General features: G+C 45.7%; 1 protein-coding gene across 7 annotated transcripts; it reads left to right on the top strand.

Annotated features, from left to right (window-relative positions):
• Window positions 1-1,653: 1,653 nt before the first annotated feature.
• Window positions 1,654-22,184, top strand: LOC108656837 (CREB binding protein nejire). Of its 7 annotated transcripts, XM_089264451.1 has the most exons (15): window positions 1,656-1,909; window positions 3,491-5,102; window positions 5,330-5,818; window positions 5,881-6,222; window positions 6,302-9,039; window positions 9,079-10,462; window positions 10,670-10,959; window positions 11,246-11,403; window positions 13,497-13,607; window positions 13,701-14,649; window positions 14,710-14,961; window positions 15,051-15,281; window positions 15,385-15,782; window positions 15,957-17,382; window positions 18,113-22,184. In XM_089264451.1, exons 2-15 carry the CDS (start codon window positions 5,048-5,050, stop codon window positions 19,004-19,006), a joined length of 9,717 nt encoding a protein of 3,238 aa, XP_089120577.1. In that variant the 5' UTR covers window positions 1,656-1,909; window positions 3,491-5,047; the 3' UTR covers window positions 19,007-22,184. The 7 variants fall into 7 exon arrangements, with proteins under 7 accessions (XP_089120576.1, XP_089120577.1, XP_089120574.1 ...); XM_089264450.1 differs by having other exon boundaries at window positions 1,654-1,909; window positions 6,302-10,462; window positions 13,527-13,607; XM_089264448.1 differs by having other exon boundaries at window positions 3,936-5,102; window positions 6,302-10,462.
• Window positions 22,185-23,855: the final 1,671 nt, after the last annotated feature.

The raw sequence follows: 23,855 nt of genomic DNA, 5'->3' as shown, positions 1-23,855 counted from the left end.
GATTTCGACACTGTTATTTCTTTTAAGTCTAGTAGAGTAAATCAAACGGGCTGGGCACAAGTTCTATATAGATTCACGCATCAGACAATATTTAGATTTCTATACTGTAAGTCGTTTTCCAGGCAGCTATGTAAAACTAAAGAATTACTACTAAGTATTATGCATTTCCCATCAATCTTCATGACTATATGTACTAATTTCATTCATTTTATTACGAATCTCATGGCCATAGATGATACGCAGCATTGTTAGCTTCCACCAAGGTTTTTGATAGTGATTAAGGCCGATTATATGTTTCCTTAGGCTTCAATACTCATATCATGCTCAGTTTTCGATATTTTAATTAATACACCAAATTTATGTCGTTCCACCGGAAGTTTCTGACATGTCAGAGTACTATAAGTAGGTAAACTGGCATAAATAAACATTACTGATGTTGATAGCTCAGTTAATTATGTTGTTCATCAACCATTCCTGCTGGCATATTGGCTATATCATTGCTTCCCGCCAAGCTTCAACCAGTATAACAGAGCACAATCTGAAAATTTGACGTCACAACAGAGCTGTTAGTCAACATCAAAACTAACGGAGCTGCTCGTCGCGCAACCTACTGTGTCTTTTAACAATGATACAAGCACAATGCCGTCTGCTCATTCACTGCTTTATTTCTTGTAGTATTGTAGCTCAAAAACAATTTTGGGGTTTTATACAAAGACGCCAAACGCACTTTTGTGTGTTTTTGTATCAACATGCATTTCCAAGTCATGCAATTTTGCAAAAATACTGCATTTACACTAAAGAAAATTGCTCTCATATTGTCCGATTCGACTCTTCGAATCCAGTCTTTAAATTGAGAGGACTTTGTCCATTCTTCGCGAAACTGTTGTTTATAAACTTATTCCATTAAATTTAAACTCATCTCTTATAATATAGTTGAAAATATAGCTAATAGCATCTTAAAAATTTGTATTGCACATCGCTTTGAAGAATAGCGCGATTTGCTACAAAATAGCCAGAATGGCAACACTGCTCGTTGAGTGCGTCCATCACCGGTTGTCCCGCTTTCACTTTGCTATTCTCCGTAGTGTGTATACTCTGTCTAACCTATTCACATCTGTGTTGTCGTATAAATGTCGTTCGTGTTGAAATACGTAAATAAGAACGAGTGTGCAACAGCGCGAAACCATTTAACATAATAAAAAATATTGTAAAATTATTAATTATAATATGCCCGCAATTTTTATTTGTGTTTTTTAAAATAGGTTATAAGTTTAGGGTTGATTAAATAGTTTATCTACTGACATTAAATTTTATCATATTACATATTTGATTTGTTTGTCTCTCGAGTTTCTAGTGACTGCTTAGCTGCCAGACAAGGATAGAACTAATGACGCTTCCTAATACGACGACACCAAAATTGTTTTTCGAAATACAGACTGCGCCGAGTGTTGCCGCCACGGGTAAAAACATGAACAATCACATTCCTCACTATGCAACACTGCGGTCTCTCGTTAGATTGTTATTTAGCGACGCTCTCTCTCACGCACACATACTAACGCGTGCCGCCTAAAGCAGCCAATTGCTTAAACACTTGCTTGGGCACCGCACTCAGGCTACGGGTATCTCTTTCCGTGAGCAAGCGTGCGCTCTTGCTCTTTGTTGAGTACGCTTACTCGCTGTAGCCACTAGCTGGCGTTAATGGTTGATGTAGTCGTCGTCTGACACTAACACACAACACAGAGTCACAGTCGTTTCAGCTTCGGTCTTTCTTTCTAGTTCTGTTGCTACTCGTTCGCGAAATCAGTTGACTTTCTGCTGCAACACAAGCGGACTGAAAATTTTTGTTTTAGTGTTGCGAAAAAATTTGTTAAAATTTTCTTAAATCAACGAAAAATGTGAAAATTTTTAGGTAAAAATACGAAATTAAATAAAAATCTAAAAAATATTTAAAAAATAAAAGTGCAGTAAAAAAATTATTTAAAAATTATTAACCGAAGTTTTAAAATTGGCTGCAATTTTTTTTATATTTTTCTTTGCAATTTTTAAAAATTTCGTATTTAGTGCAAAAAATTTAATAATTTTTTTCCACGACGCTATAAATCAAAAATACGCCTACAACACAAAATTTCTGCAATAGAAAACTTTGATACGACATGAAGAAGAAAACGGACGAGCAACGACAAAAAAAAAAGGAATATATTTTCTGTCGTCTGTTTTTCTTTCTTTTTCCAATGCTGCTCGCACTCGTTGGCAGTGCCTGTGCTGTGTGTATGCACACCAGTGTGAAAAATACCAATACCAACGCAAGCGTTTAATGTGTGCTCTCGCTCTCTACTCGTTAATATTATTGTCTCGCTGAATTTTTTACATGTGTGCAGTGAAAACGTCGCGCGTCTCGGGCGAGACTCAAAATAATCGTTTATACATACATACGTATAGACGTATGCATGTATGTATATTTATACCGATACACATACAAATTAGTACACTTATACATATATAATATATCTACATGTACATGTGCGTGCGAGCGAACGGTCTGTGTTGCGATGTACTCGCTAAAAAAAAAATCAGCTAACAGAAATCGTAGCGGCAATCGCTCGTACGCGAAAAAGCTTTAAAGCTTCAGCTGGTGCTTCGAGCCTCTGGTATATTCCGACTATTTACTCGCCACTCATCTTTGGCGCAGAAAGCAACTGATGTTCACATGCACGATGAGCCAGCGCTAACATGCGGAAGTAAAATTCAAAATACAAACTATGATTTTTTAAGAAATGCGCGATCCATGACTTCATGTTAAATTGCAGGCAACTCAGTGCCCTATGATTATTAATATTTTCAATTTAGAAGCTTCTATTGGTTGGCGATTTCGAATTAAATGCTCAATAATTTTTGCGCGCAATTTTGAAGCGGTTGCCTCCGCACTTGTGCACGCTGCTGGCCCATTTCGTGCGTGCGTGTTGGCCAAGTAATAGTGCGCATACATACACACGCACACACGCTTGCATACTTAATTATGACACATTTGTGTGTTTGCGTGTGTCCGCGTGTGTGTCTGTTAGTGAGAGTGTGTGAGAGAGAGGGAGAGCGCGCGAATGAAACACGTAGACGTATGCGAGATGGAGATAGAGGAGAAATATCAGCGAGATGGCGAATACTACGACTAACAACAAGACCTAAAAACAGAAAACAGCGAGTTGTTTTTGGTTGAGCAGGCGGTAGCGGCAACAGCAACGGCAGCCGCATTCGAAACGGAACGAAAAAAAAAAAAAATTAAATAAAAACTCATTTGCAATATGCTGTTATAATACATTGTTTGTCGATGTGCGTAGTGTGGAGGAGACATTGTGTATCAAATGTGAATCTTATAGGTCATTTAATTAATATGTGTGTGTCTATGTTGTATGTTCGCCAGTGTTCGTATGTGCGTGTGTGTGCTGCGTCCGTTTGTAACTAACTTTTACTCAAATCGGAGAGCATAATTTGTTAGATTTTTACAGTTATGTGCAATGTGGAATACCGCGTATGTAAACACACCGCCACCAACAACAACACCAACAACAGAATCAGTCACTCAAAGAAAAAAGAAAAAAGTAAAGTGCAGAAATGTGAATGCATTTCTACAGATCAACAACAATAATAAAATGCTCTGAACATTTTAACAAACCAAAACAAGTTGCAAATCAAACAAAACATCTATTCGCAACGATAAAATGTTACAGTACAGAAATAGAAGCAACGGTAAACAACAATAGCACTACCACCAATACAACAACAATTAAAAATCAAACAAAATCACAACAAATAGATAGGAACAGCAGCAGCAATAGTAGCAGCAGTAGCAGCAATGGCAGCGGCAAATGCAACATCAAACGCATTTGCTAGCTGGGTTTAAGTGTTCTCTCTTCTTACACGCCGTCTTCTTTTACTTCAAGTTTCACTTGCAGCATCTGTTGCAGAGGACTGGAAGCATTTCGAATCCTAGCCAAGGCCGATATATTCGAGTTCGAATCAGGCCAATTTGGTGGATTTGGCGCCTACCCACAAAATGCACTCGTGCGCATGCTGCTGTATGACAAACAACATAACCAGAATCAACAACAACCAGCAGCAGCAGCAGCAACAGCAGGATAACAATCCGGAGGAGGAACAGCAGCAAAAGCAAAAACAACAGCAGCAACAGCAGCAGAAGCAGGAGGAGGAGCAGCAGACGTATCTAAGGCTTTGGAGGTCAGCTGTAGCAGAAGCAGTAGCGGAAGCGTTGCGTCTGGAGCGAAGGCGCACATTAGGAACGACGTCTACTGGCGGCGCATGGTACGCCAGTAGTAGCAGGAGCAGCTACAACAACGATCTCAACGGCGAGCCAACGGAGTCAGCGACGTGCTCAGCTGGCACGGTCGCGGTGACGATAGCGCGGACGACGTCGTCGACGTCTTCGTCGCAGCGGCAGACGATAGCAAGGTCAGGAGAAGAGGAAGAACAAGACGACGACAAAGAAGAAGTTGCAGCAGCAGCAACAGCCCCAACAGCGCATATAATAACAAAGGAGTTGCAACATTTATTTACAACTCCCGCTAGTTTATGCAAAATTTTATTAAAACAATTTACTGAGCAAGTGTCGTCATTGTTGACTGCCACCAAGATCGCAAGTTTATAAAAGAAGCCGAAGGAGAGAAGATAAGCAAGAAAGAAAATACCAAGCAAAGCAAAGCGAACATCTAAAGAAACAAATTCAAACATCCGTGCGAAAACTGTCGAAACACAAGAAACGCAAGCAATCAAAAATTGTTGTCCATAGCCCGACACTGTCAACTCTCCACAACCCGTCGTCATTCAGAGTTGCACAGATAGATTTTTTTTTTTTAATTTTTTTTTCCCCCCTATGGACCATCTTGTACTGCTAGTCGTGCAACCGTTGCAGACAAGATAACGTAACCATAACCAACAACCAACAACCAACACCACACAACAAGCAAACACGTACACATATTTATTCTCACAAGGACGCGTTCTGCTGCCTCTCAAGGGCTAGCAAATAATTATATATATGATGGCCGATCATTTGGACGAACCGCCACAGAAGCGGGTCAAAATGGATCAAAGTGAGTATTGTGAGGGCGGGAGTAGTAATAAGAAACAGTCAGGAGATTCCCACAAGCTGCATTTCACATATCATGTATTATTTAGATATATTGCTTGGCAGTACTTTGGGATCCATCAGTTCCATATTCATTCAGAGCATTTTGATCAAGTAGATTTGACATGCGTTAGGCATCCTCGACCATACCATACCATGATATACGTATTAATCGAATCTTGTTTTTCGTAGCGGATCTGTACTTTCTGGAGGACAATCTGCCCGATGAACTGGTGTCCTCCAACAGCGGCTGGTCGGATCAGCTGAACACAGGCGGTGGCGGCGTTGTGTCCACAGCCAGCGGCGTCGTTGGCGCTGGGGGACCAAACAAACCACCTACTCAGGGACCTGGTCCAGGCGTCGTGCCACCACAGATGAACGGAGCCGGTGGCGGCGGTGACGATGGCAGTGGTAATGGCGGCAGTGGCGCTGCCGGCAGTCAATTGCGTCAGCTACAGCACCACCAGCATCTGCAACAGTTGCTGCAGCACCAGCAACAGGGCAACAAAGGCGCTGGCGGCGGCATGGTGGTGCCGGGCATGAATCAGCTGGGCAGCAAGTCGCCCAACCTGCAATCGCCCAACACGGCTGGCATGCAGGTGGCGACACAGATGGGCATGGTCAACTCAATGCCCATGTCCATATCGAATAATGGCAACAACGGCATGAATTCCATACCAGGTAAGCTAGATGCGTGGATGAGGTGGAATGCATCGCACTTAATCAATTCTTCTGCTCGGCAGGCATGAATAGCATAGCGCAGGGCAATCTAGGCAACATGGTGCTGACGAATAGCGGCGGCATGGGCACCATTGGTGGCCTAGTCAACACACTGAAGCAGCCAGGCGGGGCATCCATGATGAGCACCGTGCCCGGCTCGGTGGGCGTGAGCTCGGTGACCGGCGCAGCGCCCAGCCAGGGCATGCATATGCAGAATGGACCGATGATGGGGCGCATGGTTGGGCAGCAGCATTTGCTGCGAGGCCCGCACTTGATGGGCGGCGGAGCTGGCGGTGGCAATGGACCGGGCGGCGTGGTCGGAGCCGGCGGCGGCCCCCGCATGCAAAACCCAAACATGCAGCTGGGTAAGTAAACAACCAACCATACCCACACAGTCACATAGATTAGCCAAATGGGCAGCTTCATTATTGTCCTTTCGTGCAGGCCAAATCAACAACATGCCCTATGGAGTCGGCAACTATGGTGCACCCGGCAGCAACAACACGCAGCTGCTCGCGCAGCAGATGGCGCAGCGGGGCGCTGGTGGCGTCGGTGGCGTCGTCGCGCCTAACATGAGCGCCGGCATGCCCCAGGGAAATCGACCTATTGGCACCGTCGTGCCCATGTCCAATCTGGGCAGCGATGGTGCGCCTCCAGGCGCCGGTGGACTCGTTGGCAACACGCAGCAACAGCAACAGCAGCTGGCCGCGGCGAATGCGCAAATGAATTCCCAGCAGCAGCAGCAGCAACAGCCACCAGGCGTGCAACAGGGCGCCATGGGGCCACGCGCGCCTCAGCCTAACCAACTCCTAGGGCACTCCCAGCAACAGCAGCAGCAGCAACAGCAGCAGCAGCAGCAGCCCGGAACATCTCAACAACAGCAAGCAATAGCGTCGGGCGTGGCGTCGTCCGTTAGCGTGGCAGCGCCAGCGCCAGCGGCAACCAACATGTCGGATGAGCGCAAGAAGCAAATCCAGCAGCAGCTGATGCTTCTGCTGCACGCGCACAAGTGCAACAAGCGCGAGAACATGAATCCAAACCGCGAGGTCTGCAGCGTCAACTACTGCAAGGCCATGAAGGCCGTGCTAGCGCATATGGCCACGTGCAAGCAGAGCAAGGACTGTCCAATGCAGCACTGCACCTCGTCGCGCCAGATACTGCTCCACTACAAGACCTGCCAGCGTTCCGATTGCATCATTTGCTCTCCCTTTCGGCAGAACAATTCGCTTTTTCAGAATGCCAGCGGCGGTGGAGGCGGAGGTGGTGCGGCTGGTGCGCCAAATGCGTCACCGCTGCAGCAACAGCAACAGCAGCAACAGCAGCAGCAGCAGCAACAGCAGCAGCAGCAACAACAGCAGCAGCAGCTTCCGCAGGGCCAGCAGCAGGTGCCGCAGAATCCGTCTGGCGTTGGAGTCGGAGTCGGAGGTGGTGTCGGAGTCGGAGTCGGAGTCGGTGTGGACAGCAAACAAGTGGCGCAGAGCGCTGGATCTTGCGGCGCTCCAAATACGGCGATTGTCCTGCCGCAGCAACAAACGGCCGGCGCGTCCAACGTGCCCAAGAGCAACACAGACATGGGACAGCAACAACAGCAGCAGCAGCACCAGCAGGTGCAACAGCAGGAGCTGCGGCGATTCGAAGGAGTCGGCAGCATAGGCCAAGTAGGGCCAGTACCAGGCGGCATGCTTGGCGCGCCCGGGCAAGGCATGGCACCTGGAATACGAATGCAGGGCGCTCCGTCGGTGCGAGTGCTCGGCGTGCAGCCCGGCCAGCCAGGCGGTACAATGGCGTCTGGCGGCGTGCCCGTACCAGTGCCTGTGCCCGGCCAGAACGTCCTGCCCGGCGCCAACGACGTCGGCAGTTTGCAGCAGCAGCAGCAGCAGGCGGCGCAAGCTGCTCAGCAGAGTGGGCAGCTGATGCTGCAGGGGTGCAACACGGGTACCGGTGGACGCAGACGCGCGCTCCAAAACATGGTGGACCAGCAGCAGCAGCCCAACGCGCAGCAGCAGAGCGTGCAGCAGCAGCAGCAGCAATTGGGCAACATTCCAGCGCCGCTTTCCGTCAACGTTGGCTTCAACAATGCCAACTTCGTTGGCGTCGGCGACAAGCAGCAGCAGCAACAGCAACAGCAACAACAGCAGCAACAGCTGGTTGGCCAGTCCGACCAGATGGCCAAGCTGAAGATGCAGGGCCAGGCGCAGGCTCAGTTGCAGGCGCACGTCAATGTCGTCTCGTCTGGCGGTGCGCCAGGCAGCGGCAACAGTGCGTCTGGCGGCGCGAGCGTCCTGATGCCGGCGGACACGACATGCGGCGCCAACAGCGCGTCGGCTGGGTCCAATGCGGTGGGCACTGCAGCGGGCGGTGCTCCGGGCGGCGGTGCGCCTGGCAACGGCAGCGACAGCGAGAAGGACTGGCGTGAGTCGGTCACTGCGGACCTGCGCAACCATCTCGTGCACAAGCTGGTGCAGGCGATCTTTCCGACCTCAGATCCGACAACGATGCAGGACAAGCGCATGCACAATCTGGTCACGTACGCTGAGAAGGTGGAGAAGGATATGTATGAGATGGCCAAGAACCGTTCTGAGTACTATCACCTGCTGGCCGAGAAGATCTACAAGATACAGAAGGAGCTGGAGGAGAAGCGGCTCAAGCGCAAAGAGCAGCACCAGCAGCAGCAGCTGCTCCAGATGCAGCAAGGCGGTCCCAACAGCGGCGTCGTAAATCCGGCTTCCGTGCCCAACAACGCGCTGCAGCAGCAGCAGCAGCAGCCAGGCCAGGTGGTGCGTCCCATTATTAGTCCGATGGGCGGTGGCGGTGGGGGTGGCCCGAGTGGCATGATGCAACAGCAGATGCGTCCCCAGGCACCTGGCATGGGCGTCGCCGTCGGCGTTGGCGTAGGCGTCGGCCAGCAGCAGCAGACAGCGGCTGGGCAGCCGAACATGGTTGCTGTGGCGGCGAGCATGCGGAGTCACTCGCCCGGCGGCAACATGCTCGCCATTCAGCAGCAACAGCGCATGCAATTCCCGCAACAGCAGCAGCCCGGCCAGGGCAACATGTTGGTCGGACCACCGGGCCCCAGTCCAGGCGGAATGGTGGCGAATCCGGTCCTGTCGCCGTTCAACACGCAGCAAACGATGCAGTCAGCGACGGCGGTCGGTGGCGGTCCGGGCATCTTAACCAGTCCGGTGCCCGGTCAACAGCAGCAGCAGCAGCAGCAGCAGCAGCAGCAGCAGCAACAGCAGCAGCAGCAGCAACAACAGCAGCAGCAGTTCATAAATGCGAATGGCAGTTCCGGCGCGCAGAATTCTCAGATCAGCGAGATTATGAAGCAGCGCTTGCTGCAACATCAGCAGCAGACGAACGCAGCGGCCATGCTATTGCCTCAGTCTCCGTTCAGCAATGCCACGTCCATTCAACAGCCACAGCAGCAACAGCAACAGCAGCAGCAGCAGCAGCAGCAACAACAGCAACAGCAGCAAACGAATGCCTTCAGTTCACCCATGCAGCAGAAGACACAGCCTCCTGGCAGTGTGCTCAACAATATGCCACCCACGCCCACCAGCTTGGATGCACTGAATGCGGGCGCAGCAAGCGCTGGTGCTGGCAGCATTGGCGGCGGTACCGTGGCTGCGCCAAGCCCCTCGCCTAGCTTCATGTCCAATGGTCCCATTGGCACGCCGTCGAACAATCCGCCCTCCGTCAGCAGTCTGATGCAGCCTCTGAGCAATCGAGCAGCAACTCCGCCATATATACCTACCTCGCCGGTGCCGGCGACGAGTGCGTCGGGCCTGACGGCCAGCAGTACGCCCGCATCGGCAGCAGCAACATGCTCCAGCGGCGGCAGTGGCAGCAGCACCAGCAGCTCGGTCGTCGTCACAACGACAACGGTGACGACGCCGCTGAGCTGTACCTCGTCGTCGGGCGCGACGCCCACATCGACGACAACCTCGACGAGCGGCAACGGCAGTGCGACGCCGGTGAGCAGCACCCTGCTGCAGATGGCGCGCAGCAACAGCGAGAACAGTGCGCCGGGCCGGGTGATGAGCAGCTCGAGCAGCCTGTCCTCCCAGATGGCGGCACTGGAGGCGGCGGCGCGTGATAATGACGATGAGACGCCGTCGCCGGCTGGAGCGAACGATACGAACGGAAGTAATGGCGGCAGCGGCGGCGGAATGGCGTCCAAGGGCAAGCTGGATTCCATCAAGCAGGAGGACGACATCAAGAAGAAGTTCATGGACGATAGCTGCGGCGGCAACGGCGACAGCTCACAAATGGACTGCTCCACAGGCGGCAAGGGCAAAAACGTGAACAACGACGGCACCAGCATGCTGAAGATCGACATTAAGACGGAAGTCGGCGCAGATGTGAAGCCTATCAAGTCGGAGCCAATGGACGTGGACGAATCGGCCGTCTCCAGTGGCATTGCCGGGGGCGCCAATGGCGATGGGACGATAGGTGGCAGCGGCGTCGATAGCAAGGACGACATCAATGGTGCTATCGATGGCGTTTCCTCGGGACTCGCAGCGGACATTAAGATCAAGTCCGAAACGAAGCCGCATGTGCCTGAGCCTCTGGCACCCAATGCTGGTGACAAGAAGAAGAAATGCCGTAAGTGTCGAGCAATAATTGTTGGCTTGGGGTTTTGGGAGAGAGAGAGTGGTAGGGCAATATGTTCTCGAACTACATTAATACGAAAGAGATGGCAATAGTGGGGTCGTTGTTTATGAATTTATGATTTACGAATTACGGTTTGCGATGTGAGAGACAAATAGTTAACTAGAGGAGGAAATACCTGTTGTCCTTTATCCATTGTAGAATTCAACCCGGAAGAGCTGCGCACTGCCCTGATGCCCACCCTGGACAAGCTGTACCGGCAGGAGCCGGAGTCGGTGCCATTTCGTTATCCCGTCGATCCGCAGGCGCTGGCCATACCCGACTACTTCGAGATCGTCAAGAAGCCAATGGACCTGGGCACCATTCGCAGCAACATACTGAACGGCAAATACAGTGATCCATGGGAGTATGTGGACGACGTCTGGCTGATGTTCGACAACGCGTGGCTCTACAACCGCAAGACGTCGCGCGTCTATCGCTACTGCACCAAGGTAAATTCACAACTAACTCAAAATCTGAAGTGAGAAATGATGAACGAGAATCAAGCAACAAAGCGAACGAATCGGGAGTCATCACTCACTCGCAGATAAATGACTTTCAAGTGCTCCAATGTTAATTTGTTTCCGATTAAGAGTAAGACAAAGTGTGATTCATGTATTGCCCATTAATCGTAGCCAAACTCGCATTAAACCTCGCACTAATCAAAGCCATTCCATTGCGGTATCTTTAACGAATTGCTCTCTTTTCTTCTTGGTGTGCCCTCTGCCCTGCCCGCAGCTGTCGGAGGTGTTCGAGCAGGAGATAGATCCCGTGATGCAGGCGCTGGGCTACTGCTGCGGCCGCAAGTACACGTTCAATCCGCAGGTGCTCTGCTGCTACGGCAAGCAGTTGTGCACGATTCCGCGCGACGCCAAATACTACAGCTACCAAAACAGGTGCGTTCCCCAAGTGCAATAGCCAGCCGTGCAATGTCTAACTGTAAATGCATACATAAATAATAAAAACACACACCCAAACGCTTTCACATACAGCTGTTGTTACTATCCTTAGTCGTCCACTCCGGAAGTGTGCCAATAAACTGAAATATGTACATATATACAACTCTCTGAGAAATATATTCAATTTGATTGATACAAAGACAACTTTGATTTCGATTTGAAAGAGTTTCGAGGCAAACTGGTCTTTGATATGCAATTTCATTGCTGTATATGTTCAATATGCATATATTCTGATTTGTTGGCACATTTGGTGATCCTTAGATATTGAATAACTAACAAAATCACAGCCATGATGAGCATTTGTCTCTTAGCCAAGTTGCCAAGAGCTGTAAGCAACTACAGGTACAGATAGACTCAGATACACAAGTATCCATATATAACAAGCGATGTCTAAGCCAAATGAGTACATCTTTTATATATGCATATATTGTCAAAGTTGTGCACTGAAACAACGGCGATCGATATATAGGCATCTAGTAAAGCTAAACATGCATTTCGATTGCATATCGAGCACACATAACATACATTTATTGAATATACAACAACAACAACCGAATGTAGTAGTTAAAACATGGAAATATGTTTCATATACCGACACGCTGCTCTGAGCTCTGAAAACGGCTTTCCACATCGAGCGATGACAACAGCACATAACACGGCCCTCATTCTCCATTAAGTTGCTTCTTCGGCACACTATGATTAAGTAAGAAAATTAGCTGAAATTAACTTCGATGCGATGATGCATATGTGTGTGTCTCACTCTCTCTCTATCTGTGTGTGTGTGTGTGTGCGCGAGAGTGAGTGTGTGTGTGCGTGTGCTTTTCTTCTTATTTGTGTTGCATCGTCTCAGTTGTATATGTCTCTATATACAATCCACAACAATTCGCCAGCTCACACACAAGCAAAAAAAAAAAATAAAATAAAATAAATAAATACAATTATTCAAGAAACCACACACACATACACACACACACATACACACACACGCAAATTTGTTGTCCTGCGAGTCTGCCTGGTGCATGTTGTTGTCTGAATAAATCAAAAATAATGTGTACAACACCTACATAATATGCATCTAGATGTGACTTGCTTTATTTCAATGAATGAGACACTACTTTCTGATTCAGTATTTTGATTGGTTAAGAGAAGCGCCGACAAAAAAATAAATTAAAATTAAAAGTGAATAGAAACAAAGGAACAGTTGAGTGACTGCCTTTAGAGCGCAAGCTTCTTATTATGATTGGGATTTGAGAGCTATCTGAATCCATTTTCTATGTGTGTAACACCCTAGCTTTCTCATCATTTGCTTTCGATTTGGCCCGCTTTCTATACATCTGTGTTAATATCTATTCTATACTTGATAAATCATTTGTTATATATGTATAAATGTGTATCGATGTGTACAATTCTGCAGAAATCAGTTAACAATGCTCATTGGCACAATGAAAACCCATCTCATGCGGAGTGAATATTGTTAGTTTATTCCCCTTCACATCATTTGTTTTTTTTCTTCTTCTTCTTTTCAATATCTTAATATATTTATTGAAAATAGTTTAATGATTGTGTATTATATAGTTCTAATTTGAAATATTTTCTTTATTTTTATTTTTTCGTTTATTTCCATTCCCGTATTAATTCCACATGTAATCAATCAATCGACACGACTTTGACGAATCTCACACTGCAATTATTAAAAACAAAACATAACCAAATTGTTAATGCATTTACGTGTTTGGCCTCAACAACAACAACAACAACAACAATAACGTACAACAAAAATATTATAATATTCAAAATGAAATTGCTCATATGCATCTACATGAAATACATGGATATTATGTACACCTATGTATTTGTTGTTGCTGTTCGTGTGACATTTTTTGTTTTACCTATGCTGCCTTTGGCAATCATTTCGTATATCGTACGTGTTATATCAATTGTCCAATTGTCCAATTGCTCATCGCCTATCGCCATTGCTCATCGCCATCAATTCGTAAATTGTTGCCATGCAAATCAATCAATCACCACAGTCTAAAGGAATACGGTGTCGCCTCAAATAGATACACGTTCTGCCAAAAGTGCTTTAATGACATACAAGGAGATACTGTTACTCTGGGCGAGGATCCGCAGCAGTCGCAAACGTAAGTCAAAATCAAGATCGAGATCGCGATCGTGATCGAGATCAAGGTCAAGTACAACTTCTGCTAACATCGCACTTTCTTATCCACATCCAGCCAAATCAAAAAGGACCAATTCAAGGAGATGAAGAACGACCACTTGGAGCTGGAGCCATTCGTGGACTGCCAGGAGTGCGGACGCAAACAGCATCAGATCTGCGTGCTTTGGCTCGATTCGATATGGCCGGGCGGCTTTGTATGTGATAACTGTCTGAAGAAGAAGAATTCCAAGCGGAAGGAGAACAAGTTCAATGCCAAGCGCCTGCCCACCACCAAGCTGGGCGTCTACATCGAGACGCGCGTGAACAACTTCCTCAAGAAGAAGGAAGCCAGCGCCGGCGAGGTGCACATACGCGTGGTGTCCTCCTCGGACAAGTGCGTCGAGGTGAAGCCGGGCATGCGACGGCGGTTTGTGGAGGGCGGCGAGATGATGCAGGAGTTCCCATATCGCGCGAAAGCCTTGTTTGCCTTTGAAGAAGTGGATGGCATCGACGTCTGCTTCTTCGGCATGCACGTCCAGGAGTATGGGTCCGAGTGCCCGGCGCCAAACACGCGGCGCGTCTACATCGCCTACCTCGATTCGGTGCACTTCTTTCGGCCACGCCAGTATCGCACGGCAGTCTACCACGAGATCCTGCTGGGCTATATGGACTATGTGAAGCAGCTGGGCTACACGATGGCGCACATTTGGGCGTGCCCGCCGTCTGAGGGCGATGACTACATATTTCACTGTCACCCGACGGATCAGAAAATTCCCAAGCCGAAGCGCCTGCAGGAGTGGTACAAGAAGATGCTGGACAAGGGCATGATTGAGCGCATCATACAGGACTATAAGGACATACTTAAGCAGGCCATGGAAGATAAGCTCGGCTCGGCCGCGGAGCTGCCCTACTTTGAGGGCGACTTTTGGCCCAACGTGCTGGAGGAGAGCATCAAGGAGCTCGACCAAGAGGAGGAGGAGAAGCGCAAACAGGCGGAGGCAGCCGAAGCAGCTGCCGCAGCTAACGTACGTTTCGTTTTTTTTTTCAACATAGTTCTTAACAAAATAATTTGTGTAACTTAACAGCTTTTTTCAAATGATCTGCAGCTCTTTTCTATTGAGGATAACGAGGTTAGTGGCGACGGCAAAAAGAAAGGCCAAAAGAAGGCCAAAAAGTCAAACAAGTCCAAAGCAGCGCAGCGTAAGAATAGCAAAAAGTCGAACGAGCATCAGTCGGGCAACGATTTGTCCGCCAAGATCTATGCGACCATGGAGAAGCACAAAGAGGTCTTCTTTGTCATACGCTTACACTCTGCCCAATCAGCAGCAAGTCTGGCGGTAAGTCATATTATCTAATACTCGATGATTCACTGCCTCATTCATTCATTCATTCATTCACTCCTTCATTCGTCGCCTTTGTGTTGCAGCCAATTCAAGATCCGGATCCGTTGCTGACCTGTGATCTGATGGACGGACGCGATGCATTCCTTACACTTGCCCGCGACAAGCACTACGAGTTCTCATCGCTGCGACGCGCACAGTTCTCCACGCTATCCATGTTGTACGAGCTGCACAATCAGGGCCAGGACAAGTTCGTTTACACGTGCAACAACTGCAAGACGGCGGTCGAGACGCGCTACCACTGCACCGTCTGTGATGTAAGTTCAATTTGCAATTGGTTATTTTCCAGTCTCCGGTTTCCACTTTGAGTGAAGTCAACGCGCTTACTCATTTCGATTCTGTTTGTTTTCCGATTTGCAGGACTTTGATCTCTGCACGGTGTGCAAGGAGAAGGTCGGACATCCGCACAAGATGGAGAAACTGGGCTTCGATTTGGACGATGGCTCGGCGCCGGCCGATCTCAAGCAGGCAAATCCGCAGGAAGCGCGCAAGCAGTCCATTCAGCGATGCATCCAATCCCTGGTGCACGCGTGCCAGTGTCGCGATGCCAACTGCCGTTTGCCTTCCTGCCAGAAGATGAAGCGCGTCGTCCAGCACACCAAGAACTGCAAGCGAAAGACCAACGGTGGCTGTCCCATATGCAAGCAGCTCATCGCCCTCTGCTGCTACCACGCCAAGCACTGTCAGGAGCAGAAGTGTCCAGTGCCTTTCTGTCCCAACATCAAGCACAAGCTCAAACAGCAGCAGCTCCAGCAAAAGTAAGAAGAAAGAAAGAAAGAAAGAGAGAGAGAGAGAGAGAGAAAGAAGAAAGAAAGAAAGAAAGAAAGAAAGAAAGAAAGAAAGATGCATACATACATATATGTATATTATGTAACTTTTAATTGATTTGAGACTTTGCATTAAATAATTCGTGTACTCCTTGTTCTTTCCAGGTTGCAACAGCAACAGTTGCTGCGTCGCCGCGTCGCTCTTATGTCGAGAACCGCAGCGCCCGCCGCGCTGCCCGGTCCAGCGGTTAGCGGGCCAGTGGTGGCGAGTGGCGCCGTTGGTGTCGGTGGCCCGGTCGTGGGCATGTCCGGCGTGGCAGTCAGCCAGCAGGTGATGTCGGGGCAAGCAGCCATCATGCCAGCCGGTGGCGGCGGCATGAGTCCGTCCACGGTGACGGTGCCGTCGCCAGTGTCGGGGGCCGTAATGGCCGGCATGACCTCGCCACATCCGCACCAGCCGGGCATTGGCATGAAGCCCGGTGGGCACTCGCCGTCGCCGAATGTGCTGCAAGTGGTGAAGCAGGTGCAGGAGGAGGCAGCCCGTCAGCAGGTGCCGCACGGCGGAAGCTTTGGCAAGGGTGTGCCCATGGCGCCGCCCGTCATGCAACGGCCAATGGGCGTGGGCGTGTCGAACCAAGGCGGCATGGGCGGCATGGTGAGCAATGTGGGCGGCAATCAGCTTGCTGGTAATGTCGGCGTGGTGCCAGGTGGTGGACAACTGCCCAGCGGCGCGAACTGCAACAATATTCTGAACGCCAACAATCTGCTGCCCCTGGATCAGTGGGGCGGCAGCGGCGGTCCCGGCCAGCAGCGCTACGCGAACAACGCGCCCAACCAGCCCGGCATGCGCCAGCCCAACCAGCTGATGCAGCAGAACATGCAGCAACAGCAGCAGATGATGGGCATGCCGCCCAATCAGCTGGGCGTCGGAGTAGGAGTTGGAGTTGGAGCCGGACAGATGCCCGTGGTGGGCAGTGGTGTGAACATGGGCGGCGGTGGAGCGCCCCATAGCATTGGGCTGGGAGCGCAAATTGGCGCCACGGCCTCTGGCGGCGGAGTACGACCGCCCGGAGCTCAAGGCGTGGGCGGAGGTGGAGCTGGCGGTGCGGGACCCAACATGGGCAATGGGCCGCCACTCAACACGCAAACTCTGGCTCAAATCATGCAGAAGATTAAGAACAACCCGACCAACGAGAGCAACCAGCACATACTCAGCATACTGAAGCAGAATCCGCAGATTATGGCGGCCATCATAAAACAGCGCCAGCAGAGCCAAATAAACGCTGCCGCCGGCGGAGCTGGTGGCCCAGGCGGCGCCCTGCAGGCGGGCAACGGACCGCAGACCCCGCAGCAGCAGCAACAACAGCAACAGGTGATGCAGCAGCAGCAGATGCAGCATATGATGAACCAACAGCAGCAGGGGCCCGGTCCCGGGCCGCAGCAGATGGGCCCCGGCCAGCAGCAGCAAGTGAGCCTAATGCAGGCCGCACAGCAGCAGCAGCAGCAGGGACCTCCGCATCAGCGCATGGCCAACATGCAGAACACGGCCATGATGTTGCCGAATTTGCCCCCAGGCTCACAAGGAGGCATGGTAAGTGATGCACCGGCTAAAGCTGGGAATTGGTTTCCTTAAAATGTCTGTAACAGGTAGATGAAGGCGGGGCAGAGTCCATAGAGTCGATATCAGAACTTACGAGATCTAGAGACTTGAAATTATCATAGCATGTGCAGCTCGAGTTTGTTTAAAAACAAATCTAACTTCTCTCGTCTTAATACTATATGTTAAATACTTAGTTGAAATGTATTTTTCAAATTATGTGCGATATGCAATCTACATCTCTTAACTTTAATTTTTGTTATATGCTGAATACCGGCTCAACATATTTGCGAATTTCTTTCGATTGAGCGTTTGTCACAAGTGTAGTCAATTAGGTGGCACATTTTCTAAAATCAGCAAATGTGCAGCAGTACATCTAGATTAAGTGCTGAACGTTTCATTAAAATCCGTTGAGTCAGACAGAAGTTACTAGAGAAAACATTTGGCCAAGACTCGTCCTATATGTACATTCAAGTGCTTGCGTTCTGTCATATTCTATGCCTCACAATTGGGACTAGTTTAGTCGCTAGATGGCGCTAATGGCAGTAAATGCAAGCTCCAATGACGCAGACACATGTCAAGCATTTCTATGAGTTTATACTTAATTCCGTTAGTCAAAATTTATATGTGCGTATATAAGTTACTTGTCCTTGGCGCAGTTCAAGGTGCTCCCGCCTCATCCGATATTTGGTTTTCTGATTAAATGCCCGCTTCTTTCGCACAGGTGCCCAATCAGAACTGCTACAAAATGCGCTATATACAAATGAACCAATATCCGCCGCCGTATCCACAACGCCAGCGCGGCCCACACATGGGCGTTGCAGGGCAGCCGCCGTTTCCGGGCGGCACAGCTGGGAACTTTAACGCCGGAGGCGGAGGAAATGTCACCGGAATACCAGTAGCGGGTGCAGCTGTGGGCAGCGGAGCGTCCGGGCCCGGCTCTGACCAATACTCCATGGCGAATGCAGCTGCGTCCAACATGCTGCAGCAGCAGCAAGGCGGCGGCGGCGCGGGTGTCAAGCCCGGCCCGCAGCAGCAACAGCAGCAGCAGCAACAGCAGATGGGCGTCATGCCGCCGGGCATGCAGCAGCAGCAGCCCATGCAGCAGCAGCAACAACAGCAGCAAATGATGCAGGTGGTCGCCGCTGGAGGTGGCGGCATGAGCAGCACAAATCCGCAGAACACGTTGCCCAGTGGACCCGGCGCTAACGTGATGGGTCCGCCTACGCCGCACACGCTGCAGCAACAGCTTATGCAATCGGCACGCTCCTCTCCACCCATACGCTCGCCACAGCCAACGCCCTCGCCGCGTTCGGCCCCATCGCCGCGCGGGCCCTCAGCGTCGCCCAGAGCGCAGCCCTCGCCGCACCATGTCATGAGCAGTCATTCCCCGGCGCCCCAAGGACCACACGACGGCCTGCACAACCATGGCATGCACCATCAGTCGCCGCTGCCGGGTGTGCCCCAGGATGTGGGCGTGAGTGGAGTGGGTGTCGGTGTTGGGGTCGGCGTTGGCGTCAACGCCGGCAATGTGGGCAATGTGGGCAATGTGGGCAGTGCTGGTGGCTCTCTGCCCGATGCCTCTGACCAGCTGAGCAAGTTTGTGGAGAGGCTCTAGTGCAGCAACAATGCCAATGTCATCGGCAACGACCTCAACAGCAACAACAACATCCAAATAACTAGCAACAACCATAATAACAACATCCAAATAACTACCAACCATAATAACAACGGTAGCAACAACAGTAGCAGTAACAACAAAAACAACAACAAGAACAACAACAACAACATATATATATGCAATGAACAGAAGCAACAGCAGCAACAGCCGCCGCAGTCATCCCTCTATTTTTGATGTTTGCCCTTGGCGTTTGCGTTTCTCCTATGTTGATTCTGCTGTAGGCTATACAAAAAATGCTTGAAAAAAAGGGAAAAAAGAAAAAGAAAAAAAAAAAGAAAAAAATTGTGTGTTATAATCGTTATGTACTTTCTTATGTAGAAATATGTTTACTATCAGCAATCGGCTGTCAACTATTAAGTAATTTAGTTTATTTTCGGATGTGCGCCTCAGGTGGTGCTATTGGCACATTAATATGCATCGGCAGGAGGATTGCAGTCACGCGTTTATATACCAATATACACACCCTTAATTATAAATATAGTTTTCGCAAAAAGCACAGACAGCATCTGCAACTGCGAATGCAATAATTTTCAGTACGATTCTAATTTTTATGTACCATATGCTTATTATCGCAGGAGCGTAACCCATATATATATACATATATGTATATATATACATAGTTATATTTACTTATAAAATACTTTTTTTTTTTCGTAAAATCTACGTATTCAAAATCTTTTCTATCAATGTTTAGTGCAATCGATTAGGAGACGCTCGCAAACTTGGCAAATGGGTAATATATATTTTGTAAACGTAAAACGTTAAGTTGTGTTTTCTCTTTAGTATGCAAAATATATACAACACAATGCAGATATATATATATATGTATATATATATATGTTTATATATCTCTGGAGATGCTGAAAGTAAATAAGCAAATAAGCAAGAAAAAAGCAAAACAAAATGTAAAAGAATAAATATTGAAAAATAGTACATCATATTATAATAACATATATTCTTATACATGTATGAAGAGTAGTACATACACAATTTTATTATACACTTTATTTATTTAAGTCGTCTATTCTACGTAAATGCGATTTTATCTATATGTCTTAAATCGAACATTTCAACGATGCAAATAGTTTTGAAGCTAATTTATTCTTATTTTAAATGATTAATTTTTTTACCTAACTTTAAGCGCAAACAACAAAATATCATTCTAAATCAAGAGACACGCAACAAAACAAAACAAAACAAAACTAATATAGTTATTAATTATTAATTAAAACAAAAATAAGAAGAAACCATGTGTTAGGACTATCAAACCTATCGAAAGAATATAGACTATATATAAAACGCATGCGTAATAGTGTTTTATGGCTATCAATTCTAAAGCTTAGTTGTTGGCGATCGTCAGTTTATGAACTGCTCCTTATAGGAGCTTGAATTGGGAACACGCTTAGAGATATTTTTATTTAGATACCAGCATATGCATGAACATGTGTGCATGCATATATGTGCATATGAGTACATGTGTATGCATGCAAGATATGCACGATTATATGTAAATATATGACTGTATATATATATACATGTATACACATCTGATTATATGCACGTATATACGTATGTGCATTCACATGTCCGAATGTGTGTTGAGAAATACACCAAAATCGACAAACGCTCCATTTTATATCAACTTCCAATTGACATACAACAATAAGATTAGTAGAAGTGCAACTTGCAACCCGATAACACCAACGACCAAATAACACTCACTTGAAGCAATTAAAGCAATAGTCAAATGCTTTCATTAACCAATTAGAATTGTACAACTTATTCGAAATAGTAAAGCCTTACATACATATACTATATATATATATATATATATATATGTATAGATGACAACATGAGTTCGTTGACACCATTTGATTTCTTTTGCTGTTTTGCTATATAGGGAAGATGATAACAACAACAACACACGTTTTGCCACCATGTGTAAATACCTAACGTAATTTATTTAGTATTTCATTTTGTGATAGCTGAAAACAAAAAACAAAAAACAAAAGGAGAAGTAGAAAACAAAACAAAACCCAATAATAGAATTGAAAACATTGGTCTTAATGTTATAAATATAATTTTGTTTGTTTGTTTCCTGTATTCCTGTATTTATTTTCCTTTGAAAATATTTGTCTCAAAAACATAAGAAGAAGATACAACCAAGGCAGAATATACCATGTTAATTTAATGAAATATTGAAATTTTAATAATTGCTATTTATTAACGCTAGGCATATATATTTTAGACTTAGGAGCTAGTCGTAAGGCGTACACTATTTACTAGGTGATTAGCATTTAGATTGTAGTCTACGACATTTTTTATAAGCTTTGGAATACGCCCATATTTTTTACAAGAGTTGCCGCCGCCCAAGAATCGTGTATAGACAGAGAATAACAAAGCAAAAAAAAAAAAAAAATAAATAAAATAAAATAAAATAATAATAATAATAAATAAAAAATTATGTAAATTCTAATGGAAAATGGAGTGTGTAAGGGAGATAGAGCGTTAAACATTTTGTAAATTACATACATACATACATATATACATAGGCAAACATGTATTCATAATATACACACAAATATATATACATACATACTTACGTGCATACATCTATGTATATGTATAATAATAGATACAGAGTATATTATAACATTCGTTTAAGTCGAAATGTAACGGCGCATAACAAATGCCTTCATAAATGCGTTAACAAAACAAATTGAACATTTATTGTAAATAAGCATACTGGCGCTTAAGCCTCGTATGTACATTGCTATATGGTACGTATAAAACAATTGTAAGTCACATTCAATGGCCTAGTTCTTAGTATCGCATATATCTACCATACCATATGTATAACCATAAAAGCATTCATACATATATATAAATCTATAGACATACATGTATGTACATACAAAGTTTGTGTTTTTAAGCCCCATAGTTTGTTAACTAAATAATAATTGAAACCGATCGAAAGCAAAAGCAACAAGCAAAACAAATTTAGCCAAAAGAAAGTAGTGCCCGTGCCTGTGCCACTGCCGCCAAGCGTCCATATGCGCCGCACAATCAAAACAAAAAGAAAAAGAAAAACAAAAACAAAAACAAATGAAAAGAATACTAATAATAATGAAAATAAACACAATTAGTGGCTTAAGGAGGAGTTGCCGCCCAGCTCCTTGGGCCCTTGTAAAAATATATTGATACAAGTAAAAAGAAACGGAAACATGACGCTGCCTTTAAACAGCGGTCGCCATGTGGCGCGCTAGGCGGCACGCGCGCAGGCACAGTCAACAATTAATTTAATAATAATAACAAAAAAATTAAATAAAAAAAATAATAATAATTGAATAACCAAAAAAAAAAAAAAAATCATAAGAGTGGAGAAGCAAAAATATAAAATGGAAATGTTAGATCCGATGTGTTGGCTATCTAACTGTTTTGTTATATGGCATGCCGTCGGCAGCAATGAACAAAGTTTTAATGAGTTGTGCGTGTGCGTGTGTCCATGTATGTGTATGTGTGTTTGCGTGTGTTGATTTGTGCATGGGATAAGTTTAAGAATAAGAACAACTCTAATTTCTAAAGACAGCAGCACCTATGTAAGAGCGCAAGATGGAGGCGAGAGTGGGACAGAGAGAAAGGGAGAGCATATTCCAAAACTATTTGTGATTACAATTATAAATGAAGAGAGGAAGGAAAACACAAAACACATACATTAACTGTGTATATCGCGAAATGAGAGTAATAATATAGTATCTAAGTCTTAGCTTAAAAACAAGCGACATCTCTAATTAATATAATTACTTATGTATATACATATGTATGTATGCATACACAAGCAGCGGACTAGTTAAGTACGAATGTAAATTTAAAGTGAAAAACAAAAAGGAAATCATAATTTAATCGAATGACAAATGAAGACGGTATATCCGCATTGCTAACAACGTTTAATATTATTATTATTGATTATGATTATCATTATTATTATTATTATTATGCATACAAAATGCAAGTTCTTAAACTGCTGCGAATAGCGTAAAGAAAAGTGAAGTAAAAAACAACAACAACAACAACAACAAGAAAACCACGAAAACATAGTTAAGTCAAGTGTAAGCCAAGCCTTAGTAAAACTAGTTATAATTACAACAACAACAACAACAACAAACTGCAAAGAAATACTATAACTTATAATCTATACAATGGTTACAATATATTATAATATTTACTTGTAAAATAGCTCGAAATGTATTTCTGCATATAAGACAAAAAAAAAAAAAAAAAAAAACAAAAAAAAAACAACAAAAACAAAAACAAAACCATTGCGATTTTGTCACTTATCAATTAATTTTATAAATTACAATTTATTTTTCTTCATTGTTTTACCAAACATGTTTTTTTTTTCAAATATATATATATATATGCATATATATATATATATATATATATATATATATATATATATATATATATATATATATATATATATATATATTGATTAATGTTTTGTACTTTATACCTTAATATAAATATATTAAACATAATTAAACTGTAACAAAAGTAAACATAAATCACACCAACAACAAAAACAAAAGCAACACCCACACACTCACACACACATTGTAATTAACAAAATCCTTTGCTAAAAAGTGTAAAATAATTTAATTTAAATAAAAATTATAAAATTTAATTTGTCCAGAAAATGCGTTTTAATTTATTACATATACATATGTACATATGTATGTATGTATATAAAATAGAATTCTTACTCATTCTCAATCTACATACA

Source organism: Drosophila navojoa, chromosome X, assembly GCF_054131105.1.
Source record: "Drosophila navojoa isolate 15081-1374.11 chromosome X, UAZ_NAV_1.0, whole genome shotgun sequence".
NCBI lineage: Eukaryota > Metazoa > Arthropoda > Insecta > Diptera > Drosophilidae > Drosophila > Drosophila navojoa.
The sequence above is the reverse complement of the archived record's forward strand: the minus strand, read 5'-3'. Positions and strand labels throughout refer to the sequence as shown.